At 40.4% G+C, this 19,211-nt stretch overlaps 1 protein-coding gene across 14 annotated transcripts in view; it reads left to right on the top strand.

Annotated features, from left to right (window-relative positions):
• Window positions 1-19,211, top strand: part of LOC122709939 (aminopeptidase O (putative)) — a 392,862-nt gene that overhangs the window by 256,807 nt on the left and 116,844 nt on the right. For 12 of the 14 annotated variants that reach the window (XM_043927317.1, XM_043927315.1, XM_043927318.1 and 9 more), the window contains exons 8-9: window positions 9,153-9,255; window positions 9,903-10,010. In XM_043927317.1, the coding sequence (XP_043783252.1) occupies window positions 9,153-9,255; window positions 9,903-10,010 (211 nt within the window). Of the gene's footprint in view, window positions 1-190; window positions 476-9,152; window positions 9,256-9,902; window positions 10,011-19,211 lie in introns of those variants that run through there. The other 2 variants (XM_043927312.1, XM_043927323.1) reach the window with 2 other exon arrangements.

Genomic DNA, 19,211 nt, shown 5'->3' with positions numbered 1-19,211 from the left:
GATTCTGTCCTCACTGCTCCTGTGGGAACTGCTTGTGTTGGAACAGCCTTCCTTAGCTTAAGCTGGAGCCTGCCTCCATATATAGTCTGTCCTCTTAGCCCTCATCTCCAGAGTTGCACAGGATTTGCCCATTCTCCCCCAAACAATCCATGTATCTGAAGGCCGTGGTCTTTCCTTTTCTCGTCACTAGGTCACAGGGTTGGGAGAACACTTCCCTCCTTGAGTGTGGTTCTTAGCTGTTCTCTTTGTTGACAATGGCCTTCTCCAATGGACACCTGAGCTGAATACTGCACTCTATTTGAGGTTACACCTGTGAAGACTGCACTGGAACTATTATTGCTTCCCTTCATCTGGATAACTCAGAAATAATAGAGTTAGTTGAAGGCGCTCACATGTAGACCATTTTTGTTGTTCAGTCACCAAGTTGTGTCCGACTCTTCATGACCCCATCGACTGCAGCATGCAGGCTTCCCTGTCCCTCACCATCTCCTGCAGGTTTGCCCAAGTTCATGTCCATTGAATCAGTGATGCCATCTAACCATCTCATCCTCTGTTGCCCTCTTCTCCTGCCTTCAATCTTTCCCAGCATTAGGGTCTTTTCCAATGAGTCAGCTCTTCGCATCAGGTGGCCAAAGTATTGAACATATTCCATTTTTAAACCTGGTATTATACACCTCAGGGCAGTCTTACCATTCCAATCACTATGCTTTTTTTTTCCCCTTAGTTACATTCATTGAGTGCTTCTGATGTGCTAAACACTATGCTAAGCACTCTACATACACTTATTTAGTCCTCAAAATGGCTCTAGGTACCAGTACCGTCTTCCTCCCCATTTGATGAGTGAGGAAACAGCATGAGTATAGCAACTGACTACCTTTCTACCTCTAGGAAGTGGCGGAGCCAGGATGAAAGCAGAGGCGAGTCTGGCTCCAGAGTCCTCTCTCCCTGCTGTCTGCCCCTACCCCCAGCAGGACTCCCTGTTAATTCTCATTGCTCCTATTGATCTCACCTATTACTTGTTTATTGTTTTGGAAAGCCACATCACCTCTTGCTGCCTGTTAAGTTTATAGACAATTTAATATACCAAATCTTCTTCATAGTTAAATACTTTTAAAAGCTTCTTTGTCCTTCTTGACTGGTATTTTATTAATTTTGGATCTTCATTCCAGCCTGTGGTTTCTGTTCTTTACTGTAGATGCTATCAGTCAACCAGTTAGACTTCCATACTCAACTCATTTGCAAATTTATTAAGCCAGTAAGTCATCATTCCTTGGAAGGACTCCCTCCCAGTTATAGCAAGTAATTAATCAGCAGCCTTGAGGTTCTGTTTTTTAACCTCTTCAAAACTCTGAAACAGCCACCATGTGCTCACCACTACCTCCATCCTGCCAGCTGCCTTAGAGAAGTCAGGATGCTGATACCCACAGTGAATTTCTGGAAGTTGCCCTCAAGATCCCATGCTACCTCCTTGCAGCCCATCATTTTCTAACTGCCCACAAGCTATCTGTTCGATACACAGTCACAGACTTTGCTTCCCTTCCTCTTATTCCATCTTCCTTTGCAAAATCGGAATGACATTTGTCTATCTCCATCGTCCCCTTCCCATTGTCTCCATGATTTGATGCTTCCAGAGGCCTGTGATTGCAGGTGGAAAGCTTTCTGAGCTGTGGCATGCCCCTCACCTGGCCTGGAGTCAGAACTTCTGTAAATGGTGAAGTCACCCTGTCCACTGACACCAAGAATCAGTTCTCAAATATGAAACATTAGTTCCCACATAACAATGCTTGTTCTACCATGTATAGCTTGTAATTTATTCTCCTGGCAGAAAGTTTGAAGCAAAGTGGGAGTCAAGTAGTTCTGTTCATCCTGTCACCTCTTAACACTTGGTTTTCTTTAGGCTCTAAACATTGCTGCAAAAGCCCTTTTTATTGTCCTGGGCATTCTCCCTTAGCACGAACTCATTCGGAATGTCTGCCTTTCTGGCAACAAATTTCCAGCTTCCCAGCTCTTGTAGATAGCATCCTCCAGCATCCCCCCTTTCCTCTTTTGTACATGCCCTCTTACAACACCCCCTTATCCTGGGCACACTTTGCTCATTTGCTTCTTTGTCTCCTTTGAAAACAGTGCAAATTACCTCTTGGTGTGCTGAATATGATGATATACTGCGCAGACTAATTGTATTAATCCGTTCGGGGGATTTCATTCTTAGAAAGGAATTTCTGATTTATGGCCATTCAAAACTCAAGGACTATTTTGGTTTTTTATTAATGCTCATTACTTCCCGCTTTTCTAAGTTTTTTCTTTCATTTCCCTGCCCTGCTTATCAAAATGTGTGGAGTTTTTTGTGTTTTCCACAGTTCTGCTAACTACAGAGTCTTTTCTCATCGCCCTCATCAGCAGCTGACCTCTCCTGCTCTATGTACCAACCACTGGCTTCTTTCACCCTCAGGGGACAGAATATACCTTATCACTTTCCTGTGGCTCCCTGGAGAGGTGCCTCTTTCTGTCTTAAATCATTTTATCAATTGCCTTTTTCAACACTGGCGTGGTAGCCTGCTGTGTCTGCTATAGGATAATGGTCCCTGATGGGAAAAAACCTTCATGCTGGGTAGCTGTTAAATCCACTGTGAAAAACACACAGATAATCAAACTTGCCAAACACCAGTAGCTTTGACAAGGTACAACTTCATTAGTTAAAGGTGTGCACAAACTTTTGTCCTATCCTCTTTGGTAACACTGTCCAAAGGCAAGGCAGTAACAAGCGTTCATTATGCAGCACATTTTATAGATGGAAAAATTGTTGCAAAAACAAATGAGAGGACCATATTATTCCTATACTTTCAATCATTCTGCCGCCATTTTTCACCCAGAATTTTATTAATCTCTTCACAGAGTGGTATAGACTGTACGGGGTTGGGGTGGGGGGCGGGGGCAGAGAGTGTCAGGAATATGCCCAGACCTAGCTTACTAGAATTTTAAGCAATACTTGAATTTTTTTTTCCCAGTTTGTTTTCTGATGATGATACAGCAAGGAGCAGGCTTACAGATCAGCCACAGGAGGGTTTACACTCCAAATCAGGGGTGTCTGCACAGGTGGCACTAGTGGTAAAGAACCTGCCCGCCAATGCAGGAGATGTAAGAAATGCAAGTTCAATCCTTGGATCAGGAAGATCCCCTGGAGAAGGAAATGGCACCCCGCTCCGGTATTCTTGCCTGGAGAATCCCATGGACAGAGGAGCCTGGTGGGCTACAGTCTACGGGGTTGCAAAGAGTCAGACACGACTGAGCAACTAAGATTAACTAACATGAAGAGAAGGCGTGGGACTGCATTTATGTGCCTCGTCAATTCTTTTTTAATTTTTATTTTCAAATAATTTTAGATGTGCGAATAACTACTGAAATAATAGAGTTCCTGTGTTTCCTTTCCCCTGCTTCCCCCAATAATAGCGTTGTACACATGTGACTATAGGGTGATGTCTTTCTAATATCTTTGCCTGTCAGAGGAAGGCTTAGCTGGCACAATCAGTATTCACTATGATGAGACTGTGCAAGCGTGCTAAGTCACTTCAGTCATGTCAACTCTTTACGACCCCGTGGACTGTAGCCCGCCAGGCTCCTCTGTCCATGGGGTTCTGCAGGCAAGAATACTGGAGAGGGTTGCTGTGCCCTCCTCCAAGGGAGCTTCCCGACCCAGAGATCGAACCCACGCCTCCTACAGCTCCTGCATTGCAGACAGATTCTTTACCTCTGAGCCACCTTAGCTTTATTTATATTGTGCTTGGTCTTCCCAGGTGATGATTGTGGTAAAGAACCCACGTGCCAGTGCAGGAGACGTAAGAGGCATGAGTTCCATCCCTAGGTCGGGAAGATCCCCTGGAGGAGGTCGTGGCAACCCACTCCAGTATTCTTGCCTGGAGAATCCAATGGACAGAGAAGCCTGGCCGGCTACAGTCCATAGGGTCGCAAAGAGTTGGACACGACTGAAGTGACAGCATGCACGCATGCATACTAGGCTTACAAAATGCCAACAGGCACTCTGGCTAAGTGCTTTTAGACACTTCGACAGCCACAGTCACTATCACTGCCCCCTTTTTACAGATGAAAACTGGGCTTAAGTGAGTCGTGGTGTTGCCTGACTCACTCAAGATTACATGGCACGTAAGTGGCAGAGTCAAGATTCTTAACCGGTGTATTAGCTGCTGCCCTGGGAGATGTCACGTGTGTATTTGGGGCTCAGAATTCTCCAGGGGTCTTCACAAAGATGGTATTTAACTTCATCCACTACGTCAGGGTGAGTGATGCCCTGCCACCAGACCATCAGGCACCTGTGGGGCAGCTGCCACTGATGGAGCAGGGATGTCGGGATGCTGATCAACCCCTTTCTGTCTCATTTCTGGGATGCTTCATCCCTGGCTGAAGCACTGCAGTAGCAGGTTTACAGATGAAGCTGTGTTGTGGCTGTCACTTCCATGCCAAGAAGTACAAGACGGAGAGTGCTGGCAGACGGCCCGTCTGGGCTGTGGCAGAGCAGTAGGTGTTGAGACCCAAGCTGACACGCTTGAGCACCTTTCAGAGGCCTTTTCTCAAATCCCACCATTGGCAATCGTCCTGCAGAATTGGTTCTTTCTTCAGGAGATTTGATTCCCAATCCAATCATGTATCAAATATCGCCATCATCGGACAGCTTTTTAAATGTCCATATTGCTTCTGAGAGTGAGTGGAAAAGGAAGGAGGTGGACAGGGGAAGGTCATGCCAATCTCGGTTGTTACATTCGGTGCCAGGTTCAACAGAAACCAAGGGCATTTAAGCCCAAACGACCTTGGTAACTTGATCTCTCACATTCCATGTGTTCCAGCCAAGGAAATAAACACTGGTGTAAAATGTTGAAGAGATGCTTAACACTTTTATGTTACAAAGTGCTTTTACATTATCTGAGCCTCATCACACTCTTTACAGGTGAGAAAATTGAGCTTCAGGGAGAGGAAACATGTTGTCAAAGATTCTCCACTTAGTATTTGGCACAATCGAGGTGGGGGCCTCAGAAAGCAGCAAGGACTTTGGTGTTCCATGGACCTGGGTTCCAGCCTCACTTCTGCCACTACTAGCTTTGGTTGTCTCCAGGCCTTGCTTTCCTCTGCTTTTAAATGGACATCATCACAGTACCTACCCCATTATGTTCTTGTGAGGGTACAAGTACATGATACATAAAAAGCTTGGCAGAGTACCTAGCACAAGGAGATAAACAGGAATGGTAGCTATTAGTATTAGTTCAATTCTCCATCCATTAGGAATGAATCTGGCTTCAACTAATAGAATAGTCAAGCAATGTTGACTTACAAACAAATGGGAGTTCCTTTCTCTTACAGTAAGTGTGAAGGCAGGTAGTCTTGGGCTGGCTAGCAACTGGAAGATACTATTAAAGACTGTTTACCTTCTTTCATTCCATCCTAGTCTCCACTCCATGTTGATTTGCTGCCTCATGGTTGCAAAGTGGCAGCTGCAGTTCCATCCACCATGTTTGGGGGGTATTTCCCCTTTAGTAAGGAAAGCAAAAGCTTTCCCAAAACCTAACTACCAACCGCAGCAGACATCGGTTTTTTTCTCAATGTCCTGAACTGTGTCTTCTGATTCTCGGTAACTGCAAGGACACTTGGAAAGTGAGTGTTTAACCTTTCAGACTTAATTGTACAAGTGGCAGTGAAGAAGATAGATGAGAATAGGAGTAGATTAGGCCAACTGTATTTGCCACAGTTCTTAATGCCTCTTATAATGTCATTAAAATTTTTTTGTTTAACTAGTCCTTAGGTGTAGAGAGCTTAGTTAACCCTAGTCATGTGTTCATGGCACATGAACAGCAAAGTCTCTTTTCTGGACTAAGTCCATTTAATTTTCACAAAATGTGTACTATTTCATGTGCATCTATTTTTTTCTTAACTTTTTTATTGAAATACATATACACTAGAGTGCACAGATGTTTCTAGATGGCTCAATAGATTTTTGCTATTTATCTTCATTAAAGCCCCACTCAGATTAACATAGAATATTCCCACATTCCCAGAAACTTTTCTCTGTTTTCCCTACTCTGTTAATACTCCCTCCCGAAGGTAACCATTATTCTGATCTGTATCCTTATAGATCTGTTTTACATGTTCTTTGACTTCACTTAACTGGAGTTGTACATTTGTATGTAGCCTGTAGAATCTCATGGACAGAGGAGCCTGGCAGGCTACAGTCCATAGTCTTTTTGGGCGTGATGGTTCATTCATCTGTGAGACTCATGTGTTACTGTAGGTCGTGGTAGTTCATTTGTTCCCTGCTCTCTCTGTATGCTTTGTCTCCCTGCACGGACTTGGAGTAAGTGGTATTATGAGAACAAGGGTAGCACAGACATGGAAGTCACCCCTTTTCCACTCGTGGAGTATCTTTTCCTCATAAATCCACCCACTTTGATTTCTCACAAAGCTCGCCTGGGCACGGCTCTCTCCAGCATCATGTCTGCTTTAAAAGGAATCTCTTGGGGACTTGTACGTTTGCCTTGGATGCTCTCAGCATAAAAGCATTTTCTTGGAACACTTGGAGAGGGTGGAAGAGGAGAGTAAGAGAGCAGTGCTTCCTGAAAGGACTGTTTTTAGTCAAAGGAAAAAAGTGCCAACTAAAGTCATCATTTGAAACTTAAGCCTGGAAGCCAGCCTTTGGAGCAGAGATTTAGGTTGGTCTTCCAGTGTTCTCCCCTACTAACAGTCTCCATTCAGGGCTCAAGGGCAAAAGAAACAACTCTGTCTGTCTCGGGGCTGGAAAAGCTGATTTGAATTCAGGCTGACTCTGAGAAGTCTTCCTTCCCCCCAAGGCTCTGACTGGTGGGCTTTCCTAGCAAAGCCAGCATGGCTATCTTTACAAAATAAACATTCAACTCCAGGACAAACTTGAGAGCAGGAATAAAGCTAATGCTTTTCAGCGGAGTCTTTTTTTTTTTTTTTTTCAGCGGAGTCTTAAATGAAGATGAAAGGGACTAAATAGTTATTCCTGCAAGTATGGTCATGTCTAGGAATCAAGTAGAAAAATTCAAACTATGCACGTTAGCTCTAGTGACTGGTCATCATCGTTTCTCTTTAGGCATCTGCTGGTTCTGAGCCGTGTGTCTGCTGGGATAATGAATTAGAATATTCAGCAGAGACTTAATCATGGGTTCTTTGCTTGGCAGCTAGAGCACACTTCGAAGGGACTAGTTTGGCAAGTTGGGTCATCTTCAGGCACTGTGGTTCAGGTCCAACACCCCTCCGTGTTTGTGTCGGTGGGCACAGAGGATTAAGGGGATGAACCCTTGGAATCTACTGCCTCTAACGTCCGATGACCAACCTTGAATTCAGCAAGATTTACTGCTAATGACTTTAGAAAGTTTTATTAAGTTATTGAGTGATTTCTGTATCCCTTGCCCTCACGAAGGGCTTTTCATACATTATTTCAATTATTCCCCACATAGGACCTTGTTGTTTATCCATTCTATAGATAATAGTTTGCACCTACTGATCCCAAACTGGGGAGATAGGTAAAGTTGTTCCTGTTTTTGCAAATCAATAAATTGAGGATTAGAGAATTTAAGTTACCTGCTAGTAAGTAACAGGTAGTAAGTAGTAGGTTTGAGAGTCAACACTAAGTCTTTCAGATTCCAAAGACAGTACACTTTGTAAGATCAACTAGCTTTTAAAAATAACCCCTCTGTATATATACAGTGAAATACTACTCAGCCATAAAAGATGAAATAATAATGCCATTTGCAGCAACATGGATGCAACTAGAGATTATTATACTAAGTGAGGTAAGGCAGAAAGAAAGACAAATACCATATAATATAACTTACATGCAGAATCTCAAGTGTGACACAAGTGAACTTATCTATGAAACAGAAAGAGACTCACAGATACAGAGAACAGACTTGTGGTTGCCAAGGAGAGTAGGGAGGGAGGAACTGGGAGTTTGGGATCAGTAAGTGCAAACTGTTATCTATAGAATGGATAAACAACAAGGTCCTATTGTGTAGCATAGGGAACTATATTCAATATCCTGTAATAAACCATAGTGGAAAAGAATATGAAAAAAATGTATATATGTGTATAACTGGATCACTTTGCTGTATAGCAGACATTAACACACATTGTAAGTCAACTCTATGTCGACAAAATAAATTTTAAAACAACAAAAAATAAATATATAACTAAAAGTAAAAATAACCTCTTGCCTTTCTGACAAGCCAGCCCTCTTGTCAACCCTTGCCTTCCCCTCACCCCAGCACATGCTCTTCAGAGTTTGTCCGATAAGAGACTGGTTGGCGAACAGCTAAAAGCTGTAAATGCTTTGTCACTTACTTTGAATTTAGTTGTTGAATTGTCACTGTAACACAATTATATTTTATTAAGGAAATTCTTTAGAATATTTAAAACCATAGAGCTTAATGGAAAACACTCTGATGGATAAGAAGAAGACTGGTTTCAATCCTTAATGTCCCCATGAATCAAAACAAGCTGTGAGACCTTGGATACGGACTTAATTGCTGTGTGCCCATTTCCGTCCTTTGTGAAATGAGGAGGTTAAAGTATGTGATTACTAATGTCTCTCTCTGTTCAAAAAACCTGGGCCTCTAGGCCTCTTCTTGTTTTGTTCTTGTGATTCTAAAATGGCTTCAGAGTACAAATATTTCTGAAAGGAGCCTTAATTACTAAATGCAAATCAAGAGAAGTGGATAACATTGGGGCTTTCAGAATTTTTTGGAATATATAAGTTCTTTACTCTTCCAAGCAAGGCTACATTTTCCACTGCATTTCTCAGTCCAACATTCCCACCAAAAGAAAAGTGTATAGTTTCTTAAATGATTCATATTGGAACTTAGATTCCTTGAGGGTCTGGCAAGCTTTAATCTTGGATAAGGTGATGTAAAATATTGCCAATAGCCAACCTCAGGTTGCCAACCCAAAATATAAGTCCCTCCTTGTTCAGTATATGAATTTATAACATAAACCATTTAAAATTCTACCTGGCACTATTGAATAGAATTGACACTGTTGGGCAACTCTGTAAAGAAGAAATAAGGCAATATTGTGGTCCAAGTAGTTAAGAATATGCTACACTTAAAGAAAATTTTACTGCATCATTTCAGACCCAATAAAGAAAAAACTGGCCATGTGAGTGACTCAGGATCATCTGTCATCAGACATGGGCTTAATCCGGAGAAGGTCTTCATGCAGGTTCATTACTTAAAGGTAAGCGTCTCTGAGTGACAGAAGCCAGTTATTATGGTGCAGGACTTTTTAGATTTTACATGTGAACAGTGAAGGTTAGTAACATGGTTGGGGCAAAACAAACGTAACGTCAACTTTGTAAATGACATTTGATTGAGCAGATTCTGATCGTCCACCAGTTAAAGCATTTCACACCCAGCATGAAGCATGAATCAAAGGAAGGTGAACTGTTCCCTTCCCTGGATCTCCCTTCTTCCTGCTTCACGTCAGCCTTGAAGAGCAGAATCTTAAAATTGCTCTCAGGTTCCCACTAGAAGACCGGAGTGATTTTTTTTTTTTTTTTTAGTATTTTAATTTGTAAAATCCTTTTCTGATAGCTAAAGGAGAGAGGAGCTGGGCCCCTTTTCCCTATTGGTCCGTAGTTGACATCCAGGTCTCATGTAAGATGAAGGTAAATGAGACAGTGACAGATGAGTTGAAACAGAGTAGTTGATCCTTAAGTTCCAAACCCAGCCCTACTAGTAACGATGCAAAGGGCTGCCTGGGACAGGTCAGTCCAAACTTTCTAGGTGAACATAACGTGCTGGTGGGTAGGTTAGAGTTGATTTTGTAAGTATTTTTCTGATGAACCATGATGGGCATCTTTTTTCCCCCTTCCTTTCTTCTAGGGCTATTTCCTTCTCCGGTTCCTTGCCAAAAGCCTTGGAGAGGACACCTATTTTTCATTTTTAAGGAAGTTTGTGCACACTTTTCATGGGCAGCTGATTCTTTCTCAGGTAATTAGTGAGTCCTCTTGAGTCCATGATATACAGCTGGAGAGGGTGTGGCATGTGGTAACTAGATTGTGTATTAAAAAGTAGGGAAAAGATTTACGTTTCAGTGCAATAGGAAAAATAGGAAGTTAATGAAGTGAACACAGAAGTGTTTCTGGGAGGGTCATCACCTGGTCTTTTAGGACATACTGTAACCCAGAACTGTCCTATGTGCACAGTGCTGTGGGTAGTTGCACCTGAAGTGAACTTGAAAACCAAAAACAAAGCGATTCCCACTGTCTCCTCCACCTGGAATGAGTTTTGCAAGGTTGGCGCCTTCTCGTCCTCTGTCTTAGCTTCAACACCACCATCCCAGAGTCCCTCTTGCTGAACAGAAATGTGTCCACCCTGTTCTTCTCTACCCTCTGCCCTTTTTCATTGTCTGCATTGCCATCACCATTCCTCATAATTATGTTTTCCTTTCCGGATTCATTTCTTTTCTCTCCCTTCCATTCGTGTGTAAGCTCGACAAGGCCAGACCGTGCTCTTCATTTCACTGGTCCTTAGTATATGATTCACACACAGTATGTGCACCATATGTATTTGTTAAATAGATTAAAAACAAGATACACTGAAATATTTAGACAGCCTGGCCTATCAGAGAGAGACTCTGTCAGTTTAGCCAGGTGTCAGGCCGAGCTGCACATAGCGAGAAAGTTAACGAAGAGGCAGAGGCGCTGAAAACAGCACTCGTGGCTGATGGAGAATCAAGGATGCAGTCTCAGCACAGATTAGACGGGTGTGTGTGTGTGTGTGTGTGTGTGTGTGTGTGTGTGTGTGTGTGTGTGTGTGTGTGTGTGTGTGACGTTGTGTTCATATACAGTTTTGATGTCAAATTGTGCACAATGTTAGATGCAAACGATGTGCATGTATAAGCCAAACACACATGCAAGGAATAGCTTGAGTGTAACACGACTAGATAGCTGTTCCGTGTCTCCACACTGTTTTCTTTGGTTGAGATAATGGGGGCATATTTCTAAAGATGTGTTAGGAAAGGGAGCTTGAAAACTGGCTCAGGAGTCTTATATGGTTGGGGGACTGACCAACCCAAACCTCTTCTCACCAAGATACTACAGAGTTGAAGGAGTGCGTTAGGTTTACCACGACCATTCTCATAACAGCTTTCCATGAACAGTTGGTGCTCCCTCTATCAAACTTTCCATTTTACCTTTGTTTAACTCTTTTGAATTATAGCTTTATTGTTTTTTCATAACAGTGTTATTGAGATACAATTCACATACCATAAAATTCACCCTTTTAAAGTGTACCAGTCAGTGGTTTTTAGCATATTCATAACATTGTGCAACCATCACTGCTATCTAATTCCAGAACATTTTTATCACCCCAAAAGAAATCCCACACCTATTAGCAGTCACTGCCCAATTTCCACCTCCCCCCAAGTTGTACACAACCACTCACCCACTTTCTGTCTCTACGGATTTGCCTGCTCTGGACATTCCGTATAAATGGAGTTATATGATATGTGGCCTTGTGTGACTGGCTTCTTTCATTTAACATATTTTCAAGGTTCATGTTGTAGCATGTATCAGTACTTCATTTCTCTTTTTTAATTTTACTTTCTAACTTCTTAAACTGTGATGAAATATACATAAGACAATTATCATTTAAACCATTTTTAAGTGTATAGTTAATGCATTAAGTACAGTTCACATTGTTGTCAACTATCACCATCATGTATCTCCAGAACATTTTAATCTTCCCCAGATGAAACTTATATCCCTTAAACAATAACTCCACGTTCTTCCCTCCCCCCAGCCCCTAGCAACCACCATTCTATTTTCTGTCTCTGAGTTTGACTATTATAGACACATCATGCAAATGGAATAATATAATATTTGTCCTTTTATATCTGGATTATTTGAGTTAACAAAATGCCTTCCGGTTTCATCCCTGTTGTATAGCATGTTTCAGAATTTTCTTCCTCTTTGTTTTTATTTATTTAGATCGTATCACATAGCTTGTGGGATCTTAGCTCTCCAACCACAGACTGAACTTGAGCCCTTGGCAGTGAAAGCACAGAGTCCTCACCATTGGATCTCCAGGGAATTAATTCCCTTAATTCCTTTTTAAGAATCCATATTTCCGTAGTATACATATATTACATTTGGTTTATCCTCTCATCCAATAATTACCCCTCTTGGCTCTTGTGAATAATGTTGCTATGAACATTAATGTACAAATATATGTTTGAGTCCCTGCTTTCAATTCTTTTGAATATATACCTAGAAGTGGAATTGCTACATTATATACTGATTTAATTTTTTTAGTAACTGCCATACTGTTTTTCCACAAGGGCTACATTATTTTGCATTTTCACCAGCAATGCACAAGGGTTCTAATTTCTCCACATCCTTACCGACACTTGTCATTTTATTTTTTGATAATAGCCATCATAGTGGATGTGAATTACACTGTGGTTTTAATTTGCATTTTTATCGTACTATGTTGAGGATTTTTTCATGGACTTATGGGACATTTGTATATCTTTTTTGGAGAAATGTCTGCATATATGCTAAGTTGCTTCAGTCGTATCCGACTCTTTGTAACCCTATGCACTGTAGCCCAGCAGGCTCTTCTATCTGTGGGATTCTCCAGGCAAGAATAATGCAGTGGATTGCGATGCCCTCCTCCAGGGGATCTTCCCCACCCGGGGACTGAACTTGTGGCTCTTACATCTCCTGCATTTGCAGGCAGGTTTTTTACCCACTAGTACCACCTGGGAAGCCCTAGGATGTCTATTGAGATCCTTTCCTGATTTTTCATTTGGGTTGTCTTTTATTATTGAGTTATGAGTATATATTCTAGATTCAAGTTCCTTATCAGATATATGACTTAAAAATATTTTCTTGCCTAATTAAAAATTTACTCCTATGTTTGTTCTAAGAGCTTAGTCATTCTATTTCTTATAGTTAGGTCTCCTACCCATTTTGAGTTAATTTTTGTATATGGTGTAAGGTGGATGGCTCAGCTTCATTGTTTTTTGTGTGAATATCCAGCTGTCTCCCTTCCATTTTTGTTAAAAAGACTAGTCCTTCCCTCTATTGAATTGTCATGGCATCCTTGTTGAAAATCAGTAAACATAAGAGTTTATTTCTGGTCTCTCAATTCTAAATTCTGTTGATCTCTATTTCTGTCCTTCTGCCGGTCCCACAGTAAGTTTGGAAATTATTGCTCTTTCAACTGACACATACTCATTATAAAAAATTTAATAAGCAACACAGAAAAGTACAATGAATGTAGATATCATTCAAAATCTCACCGTACATAAATACTTAAAATTAAGAGTAGGTGAACATCATTCTAGAAGTTGCATTTCTTTTCTCCATTTCTATCTTTCTATATATGTTGTGTGTGCGTCTGTGTGTCTGTGTGTGTTCAGTTGCTCTGTAGTACCCGATTCTTTGCAACCCCGTGGACTAAGCCCACCAGGCTCCCCTGTCCATGGGGTTTTTCCAGGCAAGAATACTGGAGTGGGCTGCCATTTCCTACATGCCTGATCGTACACACATTGGTAGATAGATGTATTTAGAAATAGTTTTATAAAAATAAACTATGTGCTTTTAATGAAAATATGTTTTAAATTTTATTTTACTTGAATTTAACACATGAAAAAGAAACTAAATTGAATATAAAAGATTTTCTTGAGCTTAAGATAAATATGAGAGATCATTTCCTAAGAGATTCTTCTACAGTTAAGAAACACAATTACAAAAAATCTTTAAGAGGTTGAAATTGTTAGTTTTTTTCTCTTTAGATATATATCTTAATTTTAGAAAGTATCAATTTATTCTCATATATTAACATTAATATAAAAGATGAGGAAACCAGTAGTTATGTTTCAACTACTTTTTCCCTGGTTCTGGATTTTCCTTAATTAATATTTTTACATAGTTCATGTTTATATCATTTATAGTATGTGATGTTACTGTAATTTTCACAGTTGTATAGTCCTAGTTCTGTATTTAAAGGATTTCATTATTCACTAACAGTCATTTTACCCTGCTTCTATATTTATGAATCCTTTCTTTTGATTCAACACTTTGTTGGCTAAATTTTGTTGTTAAATTGAAGTTCAAGTTGCTTGAGAATGTTTGCCTGTTGCCTTTATATTTGAATTACAAACTGGCTGGGTATAATATTCTTGGGTCATATTTTCATCTCGTCAGAACATTGTGGCTATTGCTCAACTGCCTTCTGGCAGTAAATACTGCTGTTGAAACTTTTAAAATCAGTCTGTCTTATCCTCTTTATGCCACTCAGATGACAGAAGAATTCTTTACCTTTGATGTTTATTAATTTAATCCACAGTGACTTGGTGTTCATGAGTCTGCATCAGATTTGTTTTGCTTTTTTCCTGGAAAACACTGCATCTTTAGACTCAACATCTATCCTTCCTTGTTTCAGTAAATTATCTTAATTGTATCTTTGAACACATTCATTTTTTTTCCCTTACAGTATTCTGAATTTCAAGGTTACTGGTTATCTTTGTCATATCATCATTGTCCTCCATACATGTTATTTTCTAGTTATTTGCTTTTGTCTTTTTGTTTTTCACAGAATATGTTTATCTCAAGCAGTATTATTTTTACTATTAATGTTATTATTATACAGTATTATTATTTTTCTTTAATGGCTATTCTTTTTCTTGATGTTTCCATTTTATTAATGCTCCTATGGTAGTATTATTTTGGTCCCTAATTTATTCCCTTTGCTTTGAAATCTCTTCCTCTCGTTTTATCGTTTTGTCATCTTGTCTTTGAGTTTTCATTTTATTGAATTTATGTTCTTATTCAGTCCAGTCACTCAGTCAAGTCCAACTCTTTGCGACCCCATGGACTGCAGCACACTAGGCTTCCCTGTCCATCACCAACTCCCAGAGTTTACCCAAACTCATGTCCATTGAATCAGTGATGCCATCCAACCATCTCATCCTCTGTCATCCTCTTCTCCTCCTGCCTTCAATCTTTCCCAGCATCAGGGTCTTTCACCTAACATTCCAGGTTCCTATGCAATATTGCTCATTGTAGCATTGGACCTTGCTTCCATCACCAGTCACATCCACAACTGGGTGTTGTTTTTGCTTTGGCTCCATCTCTTCATTCTTTCTGTAGTTATTTCTCCACTGATCTTCAGTAGCATATTAGGCACCTACCGACCTGGGGAGTTCATCTTTCAGCGTCCTATCTTTTTGCCTTTTCATACTGTTCATGGGGTTCTCAAGGCAAGAATACTGAAGTGGTTTGCATTCCCTTCTCCAGTGGACCACGTTTTGTCAGACCTCTCCACCATGACCCATCTGTCTTGGGTGGCCCTACACTCCTGGCTTATAGTTTTGTTGAGTTAGACAAGGCTGTGGTCCATATGGTTAGATTGGTTAGTTTTCTGTGATTGTGGTTTCTGTCTGTCTGTCCTTTGATGCCCTCTCTCAGCACCTGCTGTCTTACTGGGGTTTCTCTGACCTTGGACCTGGGGTATCTCCTCACGGCTGGTCCACCGAAACGCAGCTCCCGCTCCTGACCTTGAATGTGGGGTAGCTCCTCTTGGCCACTCTAGTGCCGTGCCACATTATTATTATTTTCTTTTAATTTATATTTTAGTGTAAAGCATTTGTGGAGAATTTTCTTCTGCGCCTTGGATTATGTTTTCTTCACGACTGGATTTTTTGTCTTTTACATTATGCTTCTTATTTCTAGCTCTCTCTTTATGTGGGTTTTTGCTGTATTGGTTTGCATAGTTGCCATACTTTTTTCTTGCTCATTCTCAGCATGAATTGCACTGTCCTGATCCTGTATTTATTCTCATATGTATTAGAACATTATCTTCGATTTCTTTTGCAATTTGTCTAGACATGTTTTTCTTCCCCTCTGAGCTCTAGTCTGAAGCTTGGATATTATGCATGGAGAGGTGGAGGAGAAGAGCTCCACTGGAGCTGTGTATAGCATTTGTTGTAAGAATTTGGCTCCACCAACTCTTGAAATTTTGTTAAAGTTTCCCCAGCCAAGATTCTCATCACCTAATTAGGGTGCTGCTTTTTTTCATTGCAGGTACTCTCCCAATTAATATCGTTCTTCCAATTCAGCTTGGAGCCCTAGAACCTATACAGTTCATAAGAGTATCATCCTCAGTTGTTTATTTCTCAGGTTTTGCTCATCTCAATTGAGCAAACATTTTCAGTCCCTCCCCAGACAAAAAGAGAGGAAAAATAAAGATATCCCTTTTTTTTTTTTTTTTCCAAGCATGTGGGTATTTGTGAGAACTTGTGGGGTTTGGGCACTTCACCAGTACCACTACAGTTAAGCATGATGGAGGGGGCGGTGCAGAGGGAGGATTGGAAGCTGTCTTGGAATGTTATGTTTCTTTCTTTAGTTTTTTCTTTGAAGTTTATGTCACAGGCTGTATTCTTCCCTTGTTTGGTTGCTGCTAGTGACATTTTTGCTAACTTTTTGAAAATGGATTGTGTTTTGTTTATACTGCTAGTTAGTTTTTGATGAGGAAGGCCATGATTCAGTTTCTATACAAAGAAGATCTTCAAATTCTTCTTTTTCCAATTGACTTTTGAATCCTTTCATTTCTGAACACCTCATCTACCCAGTATTTCAGAATTATCATCTTTCCACCTCTCAACTAAAATTGCTCTCTTGAGCAATGACTGCTTCCTGACGGTTTCATTTCTTTTCAGCATTTATTCTGCCAGCACTGTCCTTATTTCAATATTTTGATTATTTGTATTGTCCCTCCTACTGTCCCCTCCCTATGACCATAGTAATTATTCATAAAACCTCTGACAGAAATTCCTACTTCTGTGTAAATATCAAGCCAGAGTCCGTTTGTCCAGGAGAAGCTACATGCATCTGCTTTTTGTTGAAAACTTTCACTAGTACTATAAAATAATTACCAAATTAACCATGTGCCAAAATTGGTGTCATTTTTAAAAATTTTTTAATGCTTAATTTAGTGTTTTTAGGTGATAATCAAAATAAGCTATCTAGGGCTGACCTGATTAGTATATAGATTATTAGGAGAATAAGAAATTTAAAAAACAAACTTCCCAAGGACTACATTTTTTGACTAGAGTATTGGCTTGCAACAGTTGTCAAGGATCTAGATAAAATTTCACCCCAACTCACTGTGTAAATGGCAGGAATGTTGATATTTTTGTGTCTTTGGCTTTAATATTTTCAGGCATACTCTAGTGGTAAGAAACTAGGGCCCTAGTATTTGTTGCTAACTGACTTTGTCAGTGATCCTAGATCAAGTCAGTGCCTTACGTCCTGTTCATGATCCTAGAATCAGTCTTGAAGGAAAACCCTCCTTGTCCAATTGATATTTGTAAGTTGCTTTTTATCAAAATGCCAACATGCTGAAGTAAAGAGTGAAGACAGATGAAAGAATTGAAAAGAAGTGGTAAGGGAAGGAATACTCAAAAGAGACATCTTTTTTTTTTTAAACATTCTGTTGTGGAAAATGGGGAAAGGCTTCTATGATGAGTCCACTCCAGGTGTGTATGCCAATTTCTGAATGGAGCCAGGAAAACGAGCATTTTGTAGTTAAGATCATGTGTCAGTTCAGTTGCTCAGTCAGGTCCGACTCTTTGCAACCACATGAGCTGCAGCACGCCAGGCTTCTCTGTCCATCACCAACTCCCGGAGCTTACTCAAACTCATGTCCATGAGATTATGTGCATGAATGGAATAAGAAAGACCAGTTGAGTTGATTCCACTGGTGGTACAGAGATTACCCTGGTGAGACCAAGTGTCTTCTTGGGTTGGATGGAGCACAGGATGGGAGAATGTCTAGCACTGCAGACAAACATTCCCATAATCTGTGGAGATACAGGCTTCGTGTCTTAGGGATGCTTGAGGTATTGAGTTTTTGCAATCCAGTGTGATCCAGACATTACTTTGCCAACAAAGGTCCATCCAGTCAAGGCTATGGTTTTTCCAGTGGTCATGTATGGATGTGAGAGTTGGACTGTAAAGAAAGCTGAGCGCCGAAGAATTGATGCTTTTGAACTGTGGTGTTGGAGAAGACTCTTGAGAGTCCCTTGGACTGCAAGGAGATCCAACCAGTCCATCCTAAAGGAAATCAGTCCTGAATATTCATTAGAAGGACTGATGTTGAAGCTGAAACTCCAATATTTTGGTCACCTGATGCGAAGAGCTGACTCATTGGAAAAGACCCTGATACTGGGAAAGATTGAGGGCAGGAGGAGAAGGGGATGACAGAGGATGAGATGGTTGGATGGCATCACTGACTCAATGGACACGGGTTTGGGTGGACTCCAGGAGTTGGTGATGGACAGGGAAGCCTGGCATGCTGCAGTCCATGGGGTCGCAAAGAGTCAGACATGACTGAGTGACTGAACTGAACTGTGATCCCTTAGACCTGTCTTCCTCAGGACTGATTGGCAGCCTTCAGCTAGCTATGTGGCCTGCAGTTCTCAGCTCTGAGCAGGAAGAGGCAGATGACCACCTGCTAAGAAGTGGGACAGTTACCTTTTTAAAAAAATAAAGCAAGGCTTCTTGGGGACCTCCTACACTTTTATTGTATTCACAGAAAATCTGAAACATTGTGTTCTGTAATTTCGTAAAGAAAGATCTAATTGTAATTGGAAAATGCAAAAGGGCAGAATTAAGGTTAACTCTGGATTTCCTGCTTCTCATGCAATTAAATTCTCCCCCTTGCCATTGAGTTAATGTAATTTCCCCCCCACTTAATTGAGCATAAATTACTGGACAAATATGGGATAAGTTGATATGGACTATAAGGAGATAATACAGTGAAATTAGTAAGAAATTATAATTACAGTACTTGCATTTTAAAGAAGCAAGAATTCTGTCATTAAGCCAATGAAATATCTGCAAAGTAATCTAATAATATATCAGATTATGAAAAATTAATTTCTGATTCAACTTTTTTACAAAATAGTTATTAATATAATAAAATCATGACTTTAAGAACCTCAATCAAAAATACTTCTTTGCTTTCTAAATATTGCTTTTGTTTCCTTTGATTTTTTTTTTTCTCAATATACCCACTGCAGTATATACTATACTGCATTCTATTTGGGATTGTCGCCTTCCGTTTTTACTGGTAAATTTTTTTTCACTGAAGTATAGTTTGTGTACAACATTGTGTAAGTTT

Source organism: Cervus elaphus, chromosome 16 (assembly GCF_910594005.1).
Source record: "Cervus elaphus chromosome 16, mCerEla1.1, whole genome shotgun sequence".
Taxonomy (NCBI): domain Eukaryota; kingdom Metazoa; phylum Chordata; class Mammalia; order Artiodactyla; family Cervidae; genus Cervus; species Cervus elaphus.
This window is presented reverse-complemented; position numbering and strand designations above follow the sequence as displayed.